At 37.5% G+C, this 21648-nt stretch overlaps 2 protein-coding genes across 2 annotated transcripts in view; one reads left to right on the top strand and one right to left on the bottom strand.

Annotated features, from left to right (window-relative positions):
• serinc5 (serine incorporator 5) overlaps nt 1-7711 on the top strand; it is a 19122-nt gene extending 11411 nt beyond the window's left edge. Inside the window, 9 exon segments of the mRNA XM_046841403.1 lie at nt 243-336; nt 2060-2271; nt 3969-4061; nt 4239-4286; nt 4289-4361; nt 5184-5253; nt 5571-5607; nt 5790-5937; nt 7346-7711. Of these exon segments, the coding sequence (XP_046697359.1) occupies nt 243-336; nt 2060-2271; nt 3969-4061; nt 4239-4286; nt 4289-4361; nt 5184-5253; nt 5571-5607; nt 5790-5937; nt 7346-7490 (920 nt within the window). The 3' untranslated portion in view covers nt 7491-7711.
• thbs4a (thrombospondin 4a) lies at nt 7662-21648 on the bottom strand. Its single transcript, XM_046841401.1, has 21 exons — nt 21403-21648; nt 20683-20880; nt 20315-20562; nt 20119-20221; nt 19948-20030; nt 19730-19781; nt 19473-19627; nt 18061-18198; nt 17535-17612; nt 17253-17438; nt 17066-17170; nt 16548-16655; nt 16311-16470; nt 14391-14509; nt 12765-12817; nt 12490-12671; nt 12165-12392; nt 11779-11975; nt 11376-11548; nt 10428-10567; nt 7662-10340 (listed from the first exon to the last, which is right to left on the bottom strand). Exons 1-21 carry the CDS (start codon nt 21479-21481, stop codon nt 10258-10260), a joined length of 2868 nt encoding a protein of 955 aa, XP_046697357.1. The 5' UTR covers nt 21482-21648; the 3' UTR covers nt 7662-10257.

Here is a 21648-nt window from a genome sequence, read left to right as displayed (position 1 = left end):
CTTGTTTCTGTGCGAGTTTTATGCAGTTATTTGGACGTTGAATCGTGTAGTTGTTGTCAGCGGAACCGAGCAGCAGCAGTCTGGAGAGCTGCCATCTACACAGAAAGATGACTGTCTGTGGGAGTCACAGAAATAAAGGAACTGTTGAGGATGACAGCTCAATGTTCCTTCATACACACACTCTTACTCCCTCTCCCCCTCCTCCCTCTTTCTATCCATCACTCCCTCTCGCTCTTCTACAGTGTGGCGTTATGTGGGAGCTGCCGGAGGCTTCCTCTTCCTCGTAATCCAGCTCATGCTCCTAGTTCAGTTTGCTCACAGATGGAACCAGAACTGGTAAGACGAATCTTTGGCTCCATCCAACATTGCCATTGTTTTCTAATTCTCTCTCAGACATGCCATATTGATGACTGAAAAGAATTCACTGGGAACATGATTGGATTTTTCTGTTTCCATCTCTGCATCCAATTTTTTTTATTAATTATTTATTTTGGAAACATAGGCTGCAGGCACAACTGGAATTCATTACAGACAGTAGAGATCCAGCCAGCCATCATTTCCATAGTAATAAAGTCCGTTGCCTCTCCGGGTGGTCTGGTTTTATACAGCATATTTTATAAATGTAGAATGTATAAAGCTGTAATAAGTGAGGGGGGAACAACTTGCTTGTAAACCGAACTTTAAGAATACTGAAGTACTTTAGGAGCAGTGTCCGAGTGCTTTGTGTTCGAAGGCTGAAGATGGTCATCTGCGGATTATAAATACACAAATACTTCCTGTTTGGGGAAATGTTTATGAGGCATAAAAAATTGGAATAAGGAAAAAGGTCGAAGTAAGAGCCAGGAACCAGCTCTGTGAACATATGGTTTACATAGGTTAGAGTAGATGTTGTGTGGCCTGTTACAGAGCTCTGACTTTAACCCCACTGAACACTTTCAGATTAATTAGGATGCTGGTTGCACCCCAGGCCTCCTCACGCTTTTCCTTGAAGAGGATATTATAAGGGCAAATGGCAACTAAACGTTGAATAGGATTTTCTAAAAGCGCATGCGAACCTTATGGTGAGATGCCCACAAACTTTTGTACAATATTCAACATTAAAGACATTCGTGTCTCTGATAATGACTATGGCAGAATCGTCTCCAACACTAAACTTTATATACTTGTTTGTCTCTGGATGAATGCACTTAACTAGGTCTCTGAATACAACGGTTAGGTTTCCAGGCAACCAAAACATGGAGCTGGGCATCACACTAGAGCGTTTACTTGCCCAATTGACAAGATGATGGATTTCAGGAATCCGCTTGATATGATGGATATAAATAGCCACTATAAATAGTACTGTACATTAACCACAGGTTCCTCAGACTGAACAGTTTCCTAATTATTTAATTTAATTACAACATTTTAGCTCTCATTTCTGTTTAATGAAGCATTACGTTCTTCTGTGGGACTTTTGCAGCCATACCAAGTGTTTCTGGGTAACGTCTGTTTAATTTTATTACATCGCAATACATGTGGCCAAGTTAGAATTGTTATTACCAATGCCTTTTAGAAGAACCTGAGGAGGGCAGCTTAAAAAAAAGACAAAGAAATAGAGGAAGTGGAAGCATATGAACCAAAGGGCAGACTGGTTTCCTCTCCTAAAGTTTACAATAAGCAAATCAAAACTCAATGTGGACAAAAATACTCCCGTTCCTGAGCGACTGTGTTGGAAGACGGCTGTACTCCGTGTCTCACTGTGTGAGGGAAAGAGAGTGCGGATATGCTGTGAAATAAAGCAGACACTTCATGTTAACACTACTAAAAGGATTTCTTATAGCCACCGGATGCCTGTAAGTGGCTGTATATTTGAGCACCCTGTAACTGGTTTGGGTTTTGTGGGTGCAAAGTTCAGGAATTGTTTGATTGCTCGAGTAAATATTTGTTATAGCACAAAAAAAGGCCCAAATTTCCATTTGCTAGATTATGTCCATAAAATAAATGTATAAAAAGATACACAAGAAAAAAAGTAAGAAGCACTTCATGAATGAATAATTTTCTTCCTTTTCCTCTGCAGGAGTGCAGGTGTAGACCACAACAAGCTTTGGTACGCAGCACTATCCCTGGCCGCTTTGGTGCTCTTCTCCATTGCAGTGGGTGCTCTGATCTTTATGGCTATTTACTACACGCATTCTCAGGCCTGCTTCCTCAACAAGATCTTTTTGGGTGTGAACTCGGGTTTATGCTTCATCGTTTCACTGCTGGCCATTTCACCCTGCATTCAGACATGTGAGTCAATGTGATGGCAATTCCCAGCATTCACTCTTTTTTTTTTTTTTTTTTTTTTTTTTTTTTTTTCTTCCTTTTTTTAATTTTTTTATTATTGTTTTTTTTTTTTTTACATTTATTTTGTTTAGCAGTTTGCATGTTTTAATAGTTCTTATTGTGAAACTAATACCATTTACCCGTTTGACATGACCAAAAGTTTGTCCAGATTTATGTTTAGAGTAATTTATTACTATGTGAATCTTCCAGATGAAGATTTGGTGTAAGGGTTGATGGCTCAAGTCCCACATGCCATTTCTGGAGAGATAACATCAGATTACAGTAATCCTTCCTTTGTTGGGCATGTTTTGGGTTCCCATGATACAGTTCCCTTTTTCACTTGTTAAATTTATGGGTAATAACTTATGGGTCAGCAGCTTTGGAAGTTTTGAAAAACTTAAGGGGATTTTTTTTTAAAACTAAAAATCCACCACCCAAATATGTGCAACCTATTGGCAGGTTTATATCTGATTTGTTGTGTCCACGCACACAAAGATGTGCGAGATGGAAATCCACTCCCACCCTGACTATACATAAAGCGTGTGAGTGAACACGTACAGATCAGAAATTGTTCAATTTTGGAAAGAGGCTGATACCAGAAATATGCATCAAGGTTTAATCTCTGTTCCTCTCCTTGTTTAGTTAATTGGACTAAACTATTAATTAATTTTTGTGATCGAATTACTCGAAGAATCATTACAGCCCTATTCCATAGTAATAAATGCTATTGGTTTCCTGGGTGGTCCGGTTTTATACAGTTATTTTATTTTATTTTTCTTTTATAGGTATCGCACATATATAAAGCTGTAATAAATGGGGCTTGTAAAATGAGCTTTCAAAAAGCTGAGCCTTAAATATGGCGCTGTAGAAGTGTTGTCTGAAATCTTCAAGTGTGTGAGGCTGAGGATGGTCATTTACGGAATATAAACACACAAATACTTCCTGTTTGGTGTAATGTTTATGATGCATGAGAAACAGAATGAGGGACAATTTGAACTAGGAGACCCAAACCTGTTAAAGCATGATGCACAAATCAGAGCTCCATTAAGATATAGTTTATATGGTTTCGACTAGAAGATCTTGAGTGGGCTTGGTGTAGAGCTCTGACCTCATCCCTAGTGAGCACCTTTGTGATGAATTAGAATGCTGACTGCAGGTTTCCTCACACTAGTGGAACATCTTTCTAGAAGACTAAAGGTGGTTATAACAGCAAACGGGAACTAAACTAGGAATGGGCTCTACAAATGTCCACCACCCTTTGTCTATATAGTTTCCGGAGATACCCTTCTAAATTCTTACACAGCAGGCGAAGTTTAGCACGAGGCAGGGGCGCTTTCTACTGCAAGTCTAACCCAGGCAGTGCACAGTTCCAAGAGGCAAACATCAATAACGGTCAAAAAGTGAATATTCAAATGCTTTTTGATTGTAGAGACACAAGTCTTAGATCTTTATTGACCTTAAACACAATGCGGAAAAAGGAAACCGGACGTAGACTAGAATATCTAAATGCTAGTGCATGATGAGGAGCGTTTCAATTCCAGAGTCGTCTAAAAAAAGGAAAAAAAGAAAATGTTTTAAAGGCACATGGTGTAACTGAATATTGTTTCGTGGTTAGTTTACTTCAAGTAAAATGAAACATGTTTCATGTGTTGTTCTCGCAGTCCAACCTACCTCAGGCCTTCTCCAGCCAGCCATCATCAGCGTCTACGTCATGTACCTCACCTTCTCAGCCCTGTCTAGCAAGCCCATTGAAAGTAAGTGTGTGTGTGTGTGTGTGTGTGCTATATTTCTTTCACCGTGTGTACGCTTTTGCACTGGGATAATTTTTCTGTGTGTGTAAATGGAGATGTAAATGGAGTTTTATAGAATCTCTTTTGCCACCTCTTTCCACATTAAATCTCCTGTCTTTCCCTCTGCTGTCTATCTCTCAGTGGTGGAGCAGGATGGAAAGAACATCACTGTCTGCGTACTTCCTTTCTCCGGATCAGAGGAGACAGAAAAATCGCGACAGGAGTAGGAACGGCCATTTTGTTCGCCTGCGTGCTTTATTCATGGTATTGTTATCAGAGTTCCTTTTTTTCCCCATTTGAATGCTCCTTTCCATTTTTGCTCCTTTGCCATTCTCATCCCCCGTCGTAACGACCATGAATTTCTGCTATTAAAGCAAATCCCCTCACAAAACTACCAGGTCGTTTAAAAGGGTGTGTCAAGAGACCAGTCCCAGAAGGACTATAAACATGCAATTATCTGGTTAAGACTGTGTGATCATTTGGACATAAAAACAGGTATCCCTGGTTTAGCCGAGGCACAGATTAAAGCCTTCTTCATTTAGCTCGTACAAAATGGAGGCGCCTCACATGTGTTTCCCATTAAGAACAGACATGTCTATTCAAGATGTCTCGGAGGCCTGAGCTTCCATTTACACACACACATACACACACGGTATTGGTGGAGACATGCGTATATACTCGGCTCAAACTCGAAATGATTTTTCCAATGTGTTTCCAGGGTGTTTTTTTCCACCCACAAAATGCAGAGGGGAAATATACTTCAACAGAAAGAATACTTCAGCTAGGGCTGTTATAAAGGTTTCCTGACACCATAGAGCATAAAAGGCCTAAATTCAGACGAATGGTCGAAACAATTGCTGAACATTTTTGTTGTTAAAGATAAGAACGATGTTCAGCACTGATACTGTGAACATATGGTGAACAAGCGAGCAACCCTGAGGAGACTGTGGCATTAAAAAAAAATTGAAGTACCCTTGAAAGGAACAGAATAAACAAAAGAATTACAAGTATTTTGACTTGGCCTGCGTTTTAATGAAATTTCATTTTGAGTTTTGTTTTTTTAATAAACTCTGGCTTTGATTGCAGTTTGACCTCAACAACGAAGAGGAGCTCAGCAGCGTTACGAGTGTACAGAAACTCCATGCAAGAAAATGAGGTCTGTATTCTTTCCCATAGAAAATGTATTGTGTATGAAAATACCGGTGCTTTGGATTCAATACTGCAACTATATAATAGGAGGTGGTAGATTAGTGGTTAAGGTATTGAACTTTTCATCTGAACCTCATGAGTTCAAATCCTAACCATACCACCTGCCACTTCTGGGCTCCTGAGAAAGGCCCTTAACCCTAACGCTGCTCAGTTGTATCAATGAGATAAATGTAAGTCGCTCTGAATAAGGGCGTCTGCCAAACACCGTAAATGTGACTGTTTAATTAAACATGATTTATTTTTTCTTTTTCATCATCCTTTTAGAGGGCCCGCTGCTGCTTCTGCTGCGCCGACTTTGCAGGTCAGAATTATTTGATTATTTCTTTAGTCATTCATTTTTATCTATTTTTTCTGCAAGAAAAACAAAAGACCTATGATTTTCTAACAGACCGTGCCAGAAAGCTCGATGGTGCTTCCTGGTGGTCATGTCGGGATATTACACCCTTCATTCTGACTGCTCAATGCATTTTGGATTTGTTACAGATGATGCAGATGACGAGGAGAAGACCGCAGGAGGACAGAACGTCATTTACGATGAGCAAGAGGGCACGGTCTACAGCTATACCTACTTCCATTTCGTCTTCTTCCTTGGCTCACTCTATGTTATGATGACCGTCACAAACTGGTTCCAGTGAGTTATTTCCCAAGGAATTTTATTACAGATTTCATTTATTGGATTGTTTTTTAAGCACGAAACATCAAATCAACATATAGCAACTGAATTAATATTTCATGCTATTAAAATCCCCCAGAAGAAAAAAAAGTCCTCAAAGAAATACCTACAACCGAGCCCATAATAATATAAATGCCCTAGAAAACAAAGGAGAAATGAATTTTATTCTGTTCATTACAAACTCATCACCGCAGTCTGAATTTATCTTTCATTGTGTGTGGATGTGAAGGTAAAGTCTAGGATTATTTTCGACTACAGTCTCTCTATTACATAACAGTGTAATCTCAATAAGCAAAATAGGTTTCAGTTTGATTTGTATAGCACTTTTACCAATAGACTTCGTCCCATTTTGCCTTAAAAAAAAAATCCTTATGATGTAAATGACTTGCTTAGCCCATTCGAAATTTGCACTGAGCAGCTGCTTCAACATATTTGCTGCTCCTGTAATGTTTTCTCCTGCTAAGCATAGCACTGATGTTGCAGACCATCATGCTTAACACATTAACACCATTGAGCAGCAGACATTTCTCAGTGGACAGCTTTTTGCCCGTTGCTGTCATTGTTGACTGGGAAACAGCAGTGTTTCCCAAACAGGAGATAATTTAGGCTGTTCCAGCTCAGCCTTACATTCCTCTATCATTATTTCAGAGAACTGAGCTAACCAACTAATGCTTTCCTGAAATTAAAGAATTTATTTAAATTATTAGTGTAAGTATGAACAGATTTCTTTCTTTTTTTTTTCTTGGCTATTTCTATAATTTTCACGTGTTTTTTTATATCAAAATATAATATTATTATGAGTGGTGAGTGAATAACACTGATTATCTCTTTATCATGGCACCTGTTAGTGGGTGGGATTTATTTGGCAGTTACTGAACATTTTGTCCCCAAATTTGATGTGTTAGAAGCAGGAAAAATGGGCAAGTTTAAGGATGTGAGCGAGTTTGACAAGAGCCAAATTGTGATGTCTAGACGTCTGGGTCAGAACATCTCCAAAACTGCAGCTCTTGTGGGATGTTCCCAGTCTGCAGTTATGAGAATCTATCAAAAGTGCTCCAAGGGAGGAACAGTGATAAACCGGGGACAGGGTCACGGGCGGACGAGGTTCATTGCTGCACGTGAGGAATGAAGGCTGGACCATGTGAGATCCTGTAGCTCACATTACTGAAGTAGTTAATGCTGTTAATGTTCAATGGGTCAGGACTGATTTGGTAGCAAAAGGGGGTCCAACACAATATTAGGCAGGTGGTCATAATGTTATGCCTGTTTTTTCTTCAATATGCACAGTATTGTGAACACTATATTGTAATAAACTCTTTGAGACACATGTGCCCTGATTTCCTGTGCAATCTGTGTTCATTTGCAGTTATGACAACGCTAAGATTGAGAGATTGCTGGAAGGGAGCTGGTCAGTGTTTTGGATCAAGATGGCATCTTGTTGGGTTTGTCTCTTCCTCTACATGTGGACTCTGGTGGCCCCAGTGCTCTTTCCAAAGAGATTTGAAGCATAAAGCCAGTACACGTCCAAATACATCGCTCTCTCCTAAAACTATTATGTCTAGTAGATTTCATGTTACTGTTCCTTCAAAAGGTTTAACTTGTGTGTAAGGCATAAACCACCTGACAGTGTGTCACACTCTAATGACAGATCAGTGGAGATTCGTTACGTCATTTTGATTACTTGGTGATCTTTTTTCTTTTTTTTTTTTAATATATAAAGGACTAGAAAACATGAAGGTGTAAAAGCAGATCATTGCTCAGGCTCATTTCACTCTTACTGTCTTGTGTGTGTTCACATCTTTTGATCAATATAGTATTCTATGCAAGTCAAACAGTAGCATGGTGTTTATTCCAATGTGTATTTTTTTTTCCCTCGTAGTTTTTTGTTTTTTACACATCACATAACAAACATTTGTTTATAATATTTTCATTATTATATACTGTTCACACCAAAATAATAGCTATCTATGAAGAACATTATTTCACACATTGATTAGCGATGTTTTAGCTTAGCCTAATAGATTAAAACGATTGTTTGGGAACGCGAACATTCCTGCTGCACTCTCCCTTTAATTTTAGGGTTTAGGAAATTGTAGGCTTGTGAACAATGCAAAAGAAAAGAACGAATTCAAAAAAAAAAAAAAAAAAGCAAATGAAAAGAAAAGAAAAAAGCATGAATATAGTTAGCTTGGTGGTGATCATGTTCTTTCTATTATTATTATTATTATTATTATTATTATTATTATTAGTCCAAATGTGCCTTGAATGCTCTACATTTGTTTTGAATGTATTAGAGCCGTACTCATGCTCCAGACTTGCATGGATCCATCTCAGTGTAAATAATTCACTTCACACTGCCGTGTACGGTCAGTTTACACGAACTGTTCCAAAGTTGTTAGCTTTGTCACTTTTTTTCTTATTTGTAAAAAATAATAATAAAAAAAAGGTTTATTATTATTATATATTTGTTTTTAAACTGTACACTTCAAGGGTTATGTTGCATTAACTTTTTTTTGTTACGTGTTTGTTATTGGAGAGATAAATGTTATATAGAACTGGATTTGTTTTAATGGTTAAAACTTTTACAATCTGAAAAAAACAAACACTTATTTTGCTTTTTATCGAACACGCATGTAACATACCGGATTGGAACACAAGCATCATCTCTAATAATCAGATAATAGGAACAATTTGTGATCTTTTGCTATTTGCCTTAAACACAGCGTGAAGCAGCTCAAAATACAAAGCAATGTGAACTGCCTTTTTCTTTAGGTAAAATTCTATAAACACTGTATTCAATTTGATCTCAATATTAGTATAAACTAATGAATCAGAAAATCAAACGCAAGCTAAAACATATATTGAATTGTGTACGCTTTGCTTTGTGTAATAACATTTTGTTACTTAACTTTTTCCTTACAACAGTATTAAGGAATTGCTGTCAGTATCCATGACCACAAAGAACACACAGGTTGATACAGATGCTGAAAAAAACATGCAATTTCTGAGTAACAATAACTCTGACAAATATGTGCAGACTTACTTTATTCTCTTTCTACATGTATATCTGTGAATAATTTGGTGCTCTATATTGTGATATTTGTGTCTAAAAAAATGTTATAGATGAAGGCTAGATCTTTGAAAGAAAAAAAATATTTTTTTTATTTTTAAAGTTTTTTTTATTGTTTAAAGCGGACCACTATACACGTTCACCCTATTTACAATGCTGTAATTCCTCATTTTCCTCTGATTCTACTAATGTCGCATGCCATAATTGTATGTTATTTGTTTTTTTTCCCCTTTTCCAAAAGTGTACATATGTTTACAAAAATCTGACCATCATTTTAAAATATACCTTTTTATGTTGTTTTCTTACCTGGTGAAGATTTTCAGATAATTATAAAAGGACTCGAGCCTAACTGTGTGAACCTGTACTTTTGAGGTTTAAACTTTTAAATTAAAAACAAAAAAGAAAAAAACTAAATGTTATGATTATTTTCTGTGGAAAAAGGCTTTTAATTGCATTTTGGTTCATCATGACACTGAACTGGTTTAAAAAAAAGTGAGGAAAAGATTCGATAATGTTTTTTGAAGCTAGAAGAGTCATACAATTGAATATTTTCTCTTTTTTGGACCCATTTCTTTTTATGTATACAGATAAAACAACCACCAATAACAACAAACTTTGGATCTTTTACAACAGAATTTGACATGTACACAGACAGACTGCTCTAAACATGAATTCCTTCACTTTCATTTTCCTTATATAGCATTCAACCCTATAAACCCCTGGCATATTAGTCAACATTCATCTTAAAGCATATTATTCAGCAACTATTCTGTATTATTATTATAATTACTATTAATAGGGATTATTAATTCATTAATTATTAATAATTGTGTACAAGATTCTCATGTCCCAAAGTGACCATTAGTTACTGTCAAGCTCACTGACTGTTTGTTTTCTACTGAACACTGAGTACATCTATTATATGAGTAAACACAATGAAGTATTTCTGCTCATTTGAACTATGTAGCTGACTCATAGCTGACTCATTTTGTAACCTAAAGCAGACTTTACCAAAGAATTTACCAAAGCAACTGCAGCTTGGTTATCATACTCTTACATAACTGGTTTATTTGTAGCCTGCTTAATTATAAGGGACAATATTATGATTATTAAATAAACACTAACCAGCTCATTATATTTAACCAACACACCCTTTTGCTTCCCTCGAACGATTGGCCACATGAGATTTTCTTAGCCATTCCGCTGTGTTACTGTGCAGTATTATCCTGTGTATCCTCTTTCCTGGTGGAGTTCTGTGCAGTGTAAACCTGGTAGTCTTCAGGGATTGTGTCTGTAATTGCAACATGTATGTTCTATTAAATATTCAGTTCCTTCAGGAAATCTGAGGTGCCGAATCGATCAAAAGCAGTTCGCTTACCATTGCAGCGATATTTCAGGTTGGACCAGATGATGTTTTCCTGAGAGAAGCAGAACACTCCGAGACGGCCACCTCTCATGCTTGTGTCGATGACCACGCCGGAGTCAGCCACCAGGTTTGCGCCTTCATAAAAACGCACCCTTTCCAGAAAAGAAAATCAAAGATGTGGTTGATAAAAGACATTATTTCTACCAAATGGTGTGTAAAAGTATTGATAGTTTTTCAGGGTTGCGTCTGTTGTTGAAGCGGCTGAAAAGGTCTGCTGTCATGACAAAAGCGGCCTCTGGAGGCCAATCAGTGGAAAGAGCACGGTGCATGGAGAGCACTATATATTATTAAGTATAATTTATAGTTTATATCTTTATATTTATTAATAAAAATGGTCATATTTATTTCATTTAGCACATTTTCATGTTTTTTTATTTTGTAATTTTTGTAATAAAGTTCAGTACTAGTTTACATGGAGTTTTTTTTTCTTTTTCTCCCATTTAAAAAATGTAATAATAATTTGTGTAATTGGTTATTAGCAATCCAACCTAGCTATTGGTATCAGTAAAATCCACTATCGGTCGACTTTTATAAGTTCCATCTTATATCACAAAAACATCCAGCTCAGAGAGCAATTTGACTGAATATTTTCATTTTAGACTTCAAAAAACATTTACTTCTCCTTTCAGTGTTCTCTTTAAAGCAGATGCACATGTGCTTTCCAAACCACTTAAACACTGGTTTGAGAAGAGGAACTATCTGATTGACAGTCAAAAAACTGACAGGTTGGGATTCCAGTTCATTAGTATAGACTAGTTTACAGAAGCTTGGGTTCAAACAGACATGAATTTTCCATTGATGTAACTATTTCATGAGTAAATGTCACAATTTTCAATATTACACAATTGTTCTGACCTAAAAAACATTGAGACCTTGTACTTCATGGCTGAGCCTTCTTACCTGATGTATCCAACTTGAGGTCGATGCTGCAGGTTCCAGCGGTATGAGACCTTGTCCTTCCAGCCCACATTGCGAGGATCTTTCCACAGCAGCTGCACTTGATCCTTGGTGTTTCCCGTGTGCCACAGAGAATTCCTCAAAAATTCACCCGGCCCAGTTTTGGATTTCACAGCCTCGGTGGAAAAAAGAAGACATATTAATCGAAATCCCTATATTTACCGTTGGCAAATATTGTTTTGTTTACTCTGAGTTGTACTGCACATCATTTAAGGTCAGTACTCAAGCTCTGAAATTAATAATAGTTAATAATAATAATCACAGAGACTGATGATATTCCCAGCATTGTAATTATAATTTCATGTCAAAAGCTAATGGAAATGTAAGTGAGGGACAGCCGTGGAACCTTGAGCTGGATGCCAGGTTCAGCCACGGCTCTGAACGGCACAGCCTGCCAGTAGGTCTGCTCGGTCTGCTTCCACATAACCACATAAAAACTGGACGAGTCCTGGTAGCCAAAGATGAATCCAGCGTAATCATCGTCAGTCACTGTGTTCACATGGAAAGTTCCCTCGAAATCCACACCACTGAAGGCTGTGTAACCTGAGAGGAGCATCATGAACAACCTGAAGCGTTTTATTTAGATTATCTTGATATTTTATTGCCGCCATTTAAAAAAGCTGCTCTCGCTGATTTATGATATTCCTACTATTCTATTTTACTTAATATAATTAATCCCTGCTGTGGGTCACATTGTGTATTTTGTATTTGATTAATGCCAGCCAGACCTACCCACAGCGAGTCCTGGATCGCTGTTCATCGTCTGAACGATCTCCATGCCCTGATTGAGAACAACCCAGTTGGGGTCAATCTGAGCCTCGCCTTCTGGGTCAAGCACCACAGTCTGATACGCTCTGAAGTCGGTTAATGTGATCTCGGCATTTTCAGGACATGGGTCGATCCTGTCAATCATCCGGTCTTGGTCGTAGTCTCCAGTACAGGCATCTCCTATACTGTCATCTAGTCAGGGTACAGAAAAACAGAACTACATACCAAGAGAAAATGTATAATGAGGGGTAAACATGTACATACATAATCCATATTGTTGTTTATGTACTGTCTTTATCAGCTTGGTCTGGATTGGGCACCAATCTGCAGTTGTCTACGTTATCCGGGATGCCATCGTTATCATCATCATCATCGCATTCGTCCCCAAGCCCATCCTTATCTGTGTCTAACTGAGCACTATTGATGACTGTAGGGCAATTATCTTTGGTGTTCTGGTGTCCATCCCCATCACTGCAATCACATGTAGTTTTAGGAATGGTGTATTAACAGGGAAACAGCCAAAAGTCAATTCACAATATGGTAAATCTACAGTAATTGCTTTACCTGTCAGTATTCGTATCACAAGTGTCTCCTACAAGGTCATCGTCCACATCTGACTAGAAGACCAAGCAACCAAAAGCAGTGAGTATAACAACCAAGTGAAGGTTTTCCCCATCCCATTTCATTTTTTTTTACTTGTGCAAATAAAAGTTCGTTTCACATACAATCGTGTATTGGTCAAAAAGTGCAGGATCCTTAACAGTAACTAGAATAAAGACAATAGCAGGGTATACAGCATTTTACAACAAATCATCTAACTTGACCTAGAAACTGCCACTGTTATCATAAAGGATATGATGCTCATCTTAAACATCATCTCAACATGGTAAGTACTTTATGACTACTTAAATAAATGTTTTTCTTTTCTACTGTTGAATCTTGCCTTATATTTTATATACCAAGACTATTATACTGCATCTTTGCACTGTTGAAAAATCTGATCATTTGCACTGCCAAACGTTTATATACCCTGCACTAATTGCACAGTCAATGTCTTTATTTTTATTTCTTACTTTATTACTTCATTTGTTTTTTCCTAGTTTTTATAGCACCAGCACACCATGACAAATTCATTGTACATGCAGTGGTGGATGAAGTACACAAAGCATGTACTTGAGTTACAATAGAGATACACCTAGTGCTCCTTTCACTTGAATAACAGTACAAAAGTATTTGCATTCAAATGTACTTAAGTATCCAAAGTACTATCATTTATTATGGCTAAAATTTCCATCCTTAAAATGGTTTTCACAAGTCTCTTGCTTAATGTAAAAATATGCTTGTTATCCTTAACACACCGATCTAGTAATAAAATGATATTTATGAGTCAAACACAGATTGATATTTACTACAATTATCATGAACCCAAAACCTTTTGAACTACAAAGAGGCCACGGGTAAAGTGGCGAGTTCAGTCAGGAGTTTCCTTCTTCATTTATTCCTCTCAGAATGATCTGCTCGCTGTTGAACTGATGCTGAACTGTATGTTAGTGTAAGTAGATACACCAAGTGCCAATCAAAACAAGTTTACAACAGAGCGTGTGCCTGATTGGTGGCTTGATGTTTGACTAGTTAAGTTTTTATCCACTCAAATAAAAAGGAACAACTGATTTCGCCAAATTTAGTTGAGTAAAAAGTAAGATATTAGGCCTTGAAATGTAGTGAAGTTAACGTAAAAGTTTCCCTAAATTGAAATACTTTAGTCAAATAGCGATGCATGAAAAGGCTTCTTAAGTATGTAAGTAAATACATGTGTACATGTGTCTATATGTAACCAATGATACTTGCGAATAAAGGTGATTCTGATTTCTGAGTGTAGAATTCTAAATCTACACTAAGGCTATAAGAATTCTACGCACCCTAAACCTCTAAAATGTCTATTGTTTAAAGTTAGACATTACGTATTGTTAAAAGTGCTATACCTAAATGCCAAATTGTATTGATCGTGTATCATCTGGAACCAAACGTCTAGAACCAGAACCAGAACCAGAGCATTCCTATATTTATTTTCTGAATTTTAAGCCCAAATGTTTTCCAGGAACTTTATAAGCGCTATACAGATAAACATGAATTGAATTGAATTGAATAATGGCACTACTTGAAGCAACTATGAAGTGAAGTGTATTGTACCTGGTTGGGGTTGTGTGCATCAGGGCAGCTGTCACAGGAATCTCCCACACCATCATTATCCCTGTCAAGCTGGTCATAATTGGGAACTCTTGGGCAGTTGTCCAAAATATTTTTGATCCCTACCACCCAAAAAAACCACACATGCAAACACAGTTAAACGTGAATTCCTCAAATAAATGGATGGTGCAAACGGATAAGAATTTTGGTGTACACAGCACAATAATGCCTTGTGTATGTGTTGCATATTTCAAGCCATGTGTCACAAGGTGGCAATGTTTCCATTAGACCTTTTCCAAAAATAGTTTCCACTGGTCATTAGCTCCTGGCTAGGCTTCAGGGTGGAAATGTGGTTTTTGCCCACAGAGACATGACCAGCATGTGAAAGATCGAGTCAAGTGTCTGGAGTCAGGCCTTTACGAACAGACTATAAATGTCGAGCTCTGCCTGGGCTTTACTATCACTGTGCTTTAGAGGCGCTTTATCGATACAGCACTTAAAAGGGATTGGCAGTAAAATTGCCCTTCAGGCTAACTGAAAATTTAATAAGGAACCTCTTGAGGGGAAAAAAGTTACTTCTAATTGGAGTTTTGAAGTATGCAGGGGCAGTGTTTCTTTTATTTTAACTCCACAAAAATGACAAGGAAGTGCAAATCTGTAAGGGGGGATAACAGGCTGACAGAAAGAAGGTATTTAAAACACAGTTTCTGTGTCTAAAAGAAAACAAATGTGCCTGGAAAAAATGAGCAGGAGCTGTGTATTTCTGTAGCAGCACATTTAAACCCTTCACATGCTCAAATGTCGACTCGAAAACGTTGTGTAGTTCTAAAAACCTGAGTTGAATAGATGAATTGTGCATTTAAAGTACAGAAGTAAAGTTATACCCGAGTTAATAAATTCCCCTACAAGTAAAGATGTTGATACATGTACAGGTTACATTTTACAGGCTTCATTCCAATTTCACTAAATGATTATCTTTATAATCAAATCTATTTATAAAAACACACCCTGACAGATATTAAAAACACCTTAACTTTACAATAGGAATACGTTCTCATGTTATCATCACTACTAAAGACTGTAGAAAGAACATTACTCATAATCTTATACTCCAGTACTCATGTTAGTTCTCACTCTCCAGTGTTCTGTATTGTTTAAAGATTTATAATCACACTCTTGATGTCACCCAAATGAGTATGGGTTCCCCTTTTGAGTCTGGATCCTCTCAAGGATTATTCCTCATAATATTTTAGGGAGTTTTTCCTTGCCACAGTCTCCACGGCTGCTCATCAGGGATAAATACACACCATTCACCTTCACTCTTAAATTCTGTAAAGCTGAGAAAAGTGAAAAGCGCTATAGAAATAAACTTGACTTGACTTGACTTGACTTACTCTGTCTCATCTCCTGAGGTAAAAATCAGTCATGACAGTTTAACATGAGTCTCATCACCTATTAACCTGACTGATCTCTGTACACACTAATATTTTTGAGGAGATAATTTCTCGTGAATTATTATTTGTACATTTGAAACCTACTGTTGTCTATAAGTGTAATGAGTAGAAAATGCACTTCTCTGGTTGATAATGACAACTAAAAGGATGTGACAGCTCATTATTATAACGGGAATTCTGAAAGCTGGTATATGATTAGAAATGGAATTAATTGTTTATTTCCTTTTTTGCTTTTGGCTCTAAACAATCATGATATTTAGCTTGTGGGGGTAAAAAAAAATCACTCTTGGTAGCTTATGAGGTCTGTTTGTTTAACTGGCTCCTTAAAGAGGCTACAAGACATTTTTACTTGCTCTACCCACAGTATAGAAAAAACCATACGTCCAAGCAGACAGCAGCAGATCTCATTATCTGTTGTCCTAATCAGGTTTCTAAATGTGCCTTAGATCGCAGTGTGCAGCTTTATTACCATCGCCATCCATGTCATCATCACAACTATCTCCCCGTCCATCCTGGTCCGTGTCCCGCTGGTCTGGGTTATTTACATTTCTGCAATTGTCACATGCGTCACCATGAACATCTTCGTCACTGTTTTTCTGGTCTATGTTTGGGGTCAACCAGCAATTGTCCTGTTTTGTACATGAAACATTCATTTAAAAGGTAACAAAATCTGCTGTATTAGGAGGAGATGATTCCTGGTGTATACCTTCTCATTGATGATCCCATCGCTGTCTGCGTCTTCATCGCAGGTATCGCCTTTTCCATCACCGTCTGCATCTTCCTGGCCTGAATTTGGTACATACATACAGTTGTCCTGGAAACAACAACATTAATGTGATCAGTCATTCAAAAGTAGCTAAAAATTAAGAGAAGCCCCTATTTAATTTCAATCACATGCACAACCATGCATTTAATGACTAGTGTGGTGAGATAAAATGTAATATAAATGTAGAAAAGATAAAAGTTAAACAGTATAAATTACAATTATTTTTAAATTACAAATACAATGAAATTAATGAAATATAATTTCAACTATAACAAAACTCAAAAGAAAAGGGAACTTACAATAAAACTAAGTAAAATAATAAAAAATAGGAATAGAATTTACATGCAAAGCAGCATTTACATTTAAGAATGAAGAAACAATATGCAGCTGTGCAAGATCTGAAGACATGATATTATTTGGGCAGTAGTATGAAATGGAGAATGCCCAATATTGTTCACCTTTTTACAGTATGTATCCTGGCAAGGAAGTTTCCTGTCAGGGTAAGCGTCGATGTCCGTATCCTTTCCACACACGTAGCCATTACCAGCCCAGCCGATGTTGCACTGATTTAAGAGACAGATATTACAAAATGCCTGCTTTAAACCAGGCTAATCCACACCACTGCCACTGATCTGAACATCTCACCAAACAACTGATGCTTCCATCTCTCTCCACGATACACTCTGCGTTAATATCACAGGGGTTGTGCTGACCGTTCGCACACAGCCTTGTAGACAGTCCAGCAGGATGATCAGGATCAGTGATCTGCCTGCAGCCATTGTTTTGGTCTCCAGTGAAACCAGGCTTGCACACTCCACAGTAGAATGAACCCTAAAATTGGCTTATTTGATTTATTAACACTGTATGCAGGAGGAAAACAAATATAGACCGAATCATGATTAGTGAGATAATCTGTATATATCTTACCATTGTATTGTGGCAATAGGAATTAGGAGTGCAGCCTCCGTTGTCCACACTTTGGCATTCTTCTATATCGTTACACACCTGAAGCATAGATTCATAGATGCATAGAAGGTAATGTTTTTACAAGCGCCAAAATATAACAGGATTTTGATAGACAGTGGATTGAACAGCAATAAATAAATAAAAAAAAATACCCTCTGTTGAACTTTGCATGTCTGATTGTGGAATTGCAGTGGCCTTAAATCCAGGAAGGAGTGCAGAATTTAAAAATTATATCTATTGTCCAGAAATTTACTTTTAACCCTAAGTGGTTCTTTTGTTTGCCAACTGATATAAACCTGATAAAAGTTTTTCCCTTTCAAAAAAACTTTTGAGTGAATTATCATTGGGTTGTGCATCACTCATATCAAAACCTCAGCTGAGAAATAATTAATTGTTTTTCTTTAGAAATAGTTCCTTTACCAGTCAAAATATCACAGAGAACAAGACCAGACATGTGTATGAAGTTGCACAGTAACAATTTCCTCACCTGCTTACGTAACTGAGCCTGCTCGATGCCTGCACTGTGCAACTCCGGCCCACTGTATCCACTGGGGCATTTTTCACACCGGAACCCTGGGACTGTGTTAATGCACCGCACACCAGTGAAACAAGGGCTGTACTGACACTACGAGCACACAAACCACAAGACACCAAAAAGAAAATCTCTATATATCTTCATTTGATTACAGCATGCCAGTATTTGAATGAGTGTGTTTGGAAGTGATTTGCACTTGTAGAGAGAGATTAACTTAATCTTCATAAAAATCTCTTTTAAATCCAAATTGCTCGACTCAAACAATGACTGTCTTAGTGAAGCGCAAATGTAGTCATAATAAAGTGCTATTATGTTGGTTTTATTGAAAGGTTTGTTTGTTCCCCTGAAGCAGAGCCATGAGAGGTAGCATAGCATTCTGCTGTGTAATGGAAAGAACACTGAATAACTGTTTGATCACTTACGCCTCTTACGAGAAAACTGCTGTGCAACGAATCTTTTCAAATCAAGATTATATCAAATCAAGTCCTATCTTTTCAAGACGGACTTGATTTGATATATTCGTGTATAATGGGGTGTAGCATAATGCACAATTATCTTTTTCTCTATCTGTGTAGTGTTTCAAATGTTCCTTCTGGTTTCCAATTTAAACCTGACTAGGTGTGGCCTAAACCAGTAAGGTTTAATTAAAATTTTTTGTATACAGACATGTGCAGTTACCGCCCCCCGCCCCCTTTTCCCTGTCATATTTGAGCAAATAAAATTCATAAACAATTAATAAGAAAGATTTAGAAAGTCATTACTAAGGATGAATTACATGAACGTCTTTAAGTTTATTAATCACTCGCAGCCACAGTGTATTTGTATTAGATTGTAACATAGAATTAGTTCGTAGCATTCATATTTAGTTACATGTCAAGTAAATTATAACCAACACACCAAGGTCCACAGTCTCCTTCTTTTTTCGGCTGCTCTCATTAGGGGTCGCCACAGTGGATCATCCGTCTCCATACCCCCCCTGTCCTCTACATCTGCCTTTTACAAATCAACCACCTGCATGTCTTCCCTCACCACATCCATAAACCTCCTACTTGGCCTTATTTTTTTCCTCTGCCTTGCTGCTCCATCCTCAGCATTATTCCATCTACATTCCCCATGTCCCTCCTCTGCACATGACCACACCAAGGTGTACAGTGTAGGCTATTAAAAAGATTAGTCTGAAGAGAAGAAAACCCTTCAAACAGTTTTTTGTGGGTGTCACTACAATTTAAAGAGGCTGACAAAACATTTACATTCTGCTCCTGTTAATATTGTAATACTGATCACAATATCATAATCACAATAAAACAATTGCAATCATTTTTATGCAGCATTTTGTATTTTCTTGGAAATTTTGAAAGTTTTACCTCATCCACATCCTCACAGTGGACTCCATCACCAGTATAGCCTTCAGGACATGGGTCACACTTGGCACCATGCTCTGTGTCAGTACACATACTTTGCTGAAAGCAGACTCCTGGACCACACTTGGTTGATGTGTCTGTCTCTGGGTTCTGCCCATCTAAATATGAACCCGACACATAAGATTGCAAAAGCGTATATCACTGGGTTGAGTGGATGCAATTGAGCATATGATTGTATCAGGTCTGTGCAAAAGACTTACCACATGGAACACACTCCATAATTATTCTCCTTAAATTTGCAGTCTCCTGGAGCTGGAAAATTAATAATAATAATAGCAATAATAATAATAATTATTATTATTATAATATGAAAAAGAACAAAAAGGCGAAGAAAAGGAAGAATCTAGACAATCATTCTATTTGTGTCTATTTTTTTACATTCAAGGTCTTAATATATACTTCTCAAAAAACATGCCACCTGACGGTCCATTTTCTCTTTCAGTTCTTGGATCATCTGTACAAGCTCAAACATGGGGCCTGGCTCCAGCTTTGATGAGAGGCCTGTTGGAATCATTGGGCTATTATAATGCTTTTCCTTCATGCTATAATGGCAGATCAGAAACTAATGACACCATAAAAAGCCACTCACCTACAAGCTGCAGTGTTTCACCCTGCTGCAGAGAACAATCTTGAAGCTCCACGACATTCTCTATGGATTCACCCAGGACTAGCTTAAGGTCTGACACACTATCCTGAAATAATGGCATTTGTTAGCTGTTGGAAATGTAAGGTCAAACCAGTCATTATCAGCAATCAATGTTCAGACCTTAACGATAAAGGTTTACCTCTGATGTAGTGGGCATGGTTTTTAGTGCCACTCGATTATGGCCAGAAGGTAGTGTCTTAAACGCAGCTGGCAGTTCATTTACTATCTCCACCAACCTACAGTCCACATACAGAGCCATGCGAGGAGTGCCATGTGTCAGCCCACTGAAGTGCAGCAGCACGTTGTGTGTCTGACCATCAGCCAACAGCACTTTAATGAAGCTGGCTGTACCTATCTTTCCATTACTTTTCAGATACCTCAGAGAGACTGAGAGCAAGAAACAGAGTGGTCTGAATGTGTCCAGACATTTGAATTGATCATAAAAAAATTGCAACAATTCTCAACTAGTACTTTTCTTGAAAAACTCAAATGATAAAGCAAAGGTACCTTTGTTGAATTTTCCATGTACAGTGAATTCAAAAAGATCGCTGTTGTCTGAAGGGTTGTAAATATGAAAAACGCGCACTGGAGCTTTATTCTGGACCTGAAAAGTTGTCAGGATGTAAGCGTCATTCACGTTCTTATTCTTCAATCCTCCTTGCAGTAGATCAGGCAAACAATCAGGAGACACCAGGAGATCATAGACTGCACATACAGAGATCTGATTATTCTCATTTTCCAGAGTAGATAGCCATAAGGTAATGCAGCAAAACACAGACTATTTATTTCAGTTGCTTTAGTCAGCTTTTTTTTTTTTTTTTTTTTTTTTGCTGAAACCAAAAAAGTACCAAAAAAACCCCCTATATTTTTTGGGCTAATTCAGGTCTGAACTTTCATATTGTACTTTCATAAGAACTGCTGTGTTTGCAAATGTGCCTCATTTCAGTGGAATGCACGTGAAAGATACAACCACTGCTCACTTCTAGGTTTGCATTGAGTTATTTAAGCCATTTTTAATTCCCACCAATCAGGTTCAGATGGAATATTCCTGAATATTTTCCTATCAATTATTAGACTTTTTATTCTATAAAATATCTAATAATAGCACAAGAAAGAGCACAGCATTGTAATTCTGCGGTTCTTAATACCATTCCTTATAACTAAAACTGTTCTAGACTGGGCATAACTTCAACAAAAAAATATAAAATGTTAAAGTCATTCACTTACTAATTCCTTGGGAAGTCACAATATGGGTTAGCTGCATAACCACATTTACACTGAACAATACTTTTGCCCATATGACCATCTTGATGATTCACGTGGAAAAAATAGAAGAAATGTTGCCTCTCCAGTCCAGTGAATCGAGATCCTACAGAAGTCTCAGCTGCAGCATCCGCATATGTGGAGTAGCACTCAAAACAGCAGTGTTTTTTCCTTTGGATCACTGCAGCCCAGCTGCTGAATAAGAACCAG

Source organism: Silurus meridionalis, chromosome 27 (genome assembly GCF_014805685.1).
Source record: "Silurus meridionalis isolate SWU-2019-XX chromosome 27, ASM1480568v1, whole genome shotgun sequence".
Classification (NCBI taxonomy): domain Eukaryota; kingdom Metazoa; phylum Chordata; class Actinopteri; order Siluriformes; family Siluridae; genus Silurus; species Silurus meridionalis.
Note: the sequence above shows the minus strand (reverse complement) of the source record. Positions and strands in the feature narration are given on the sequence as shown.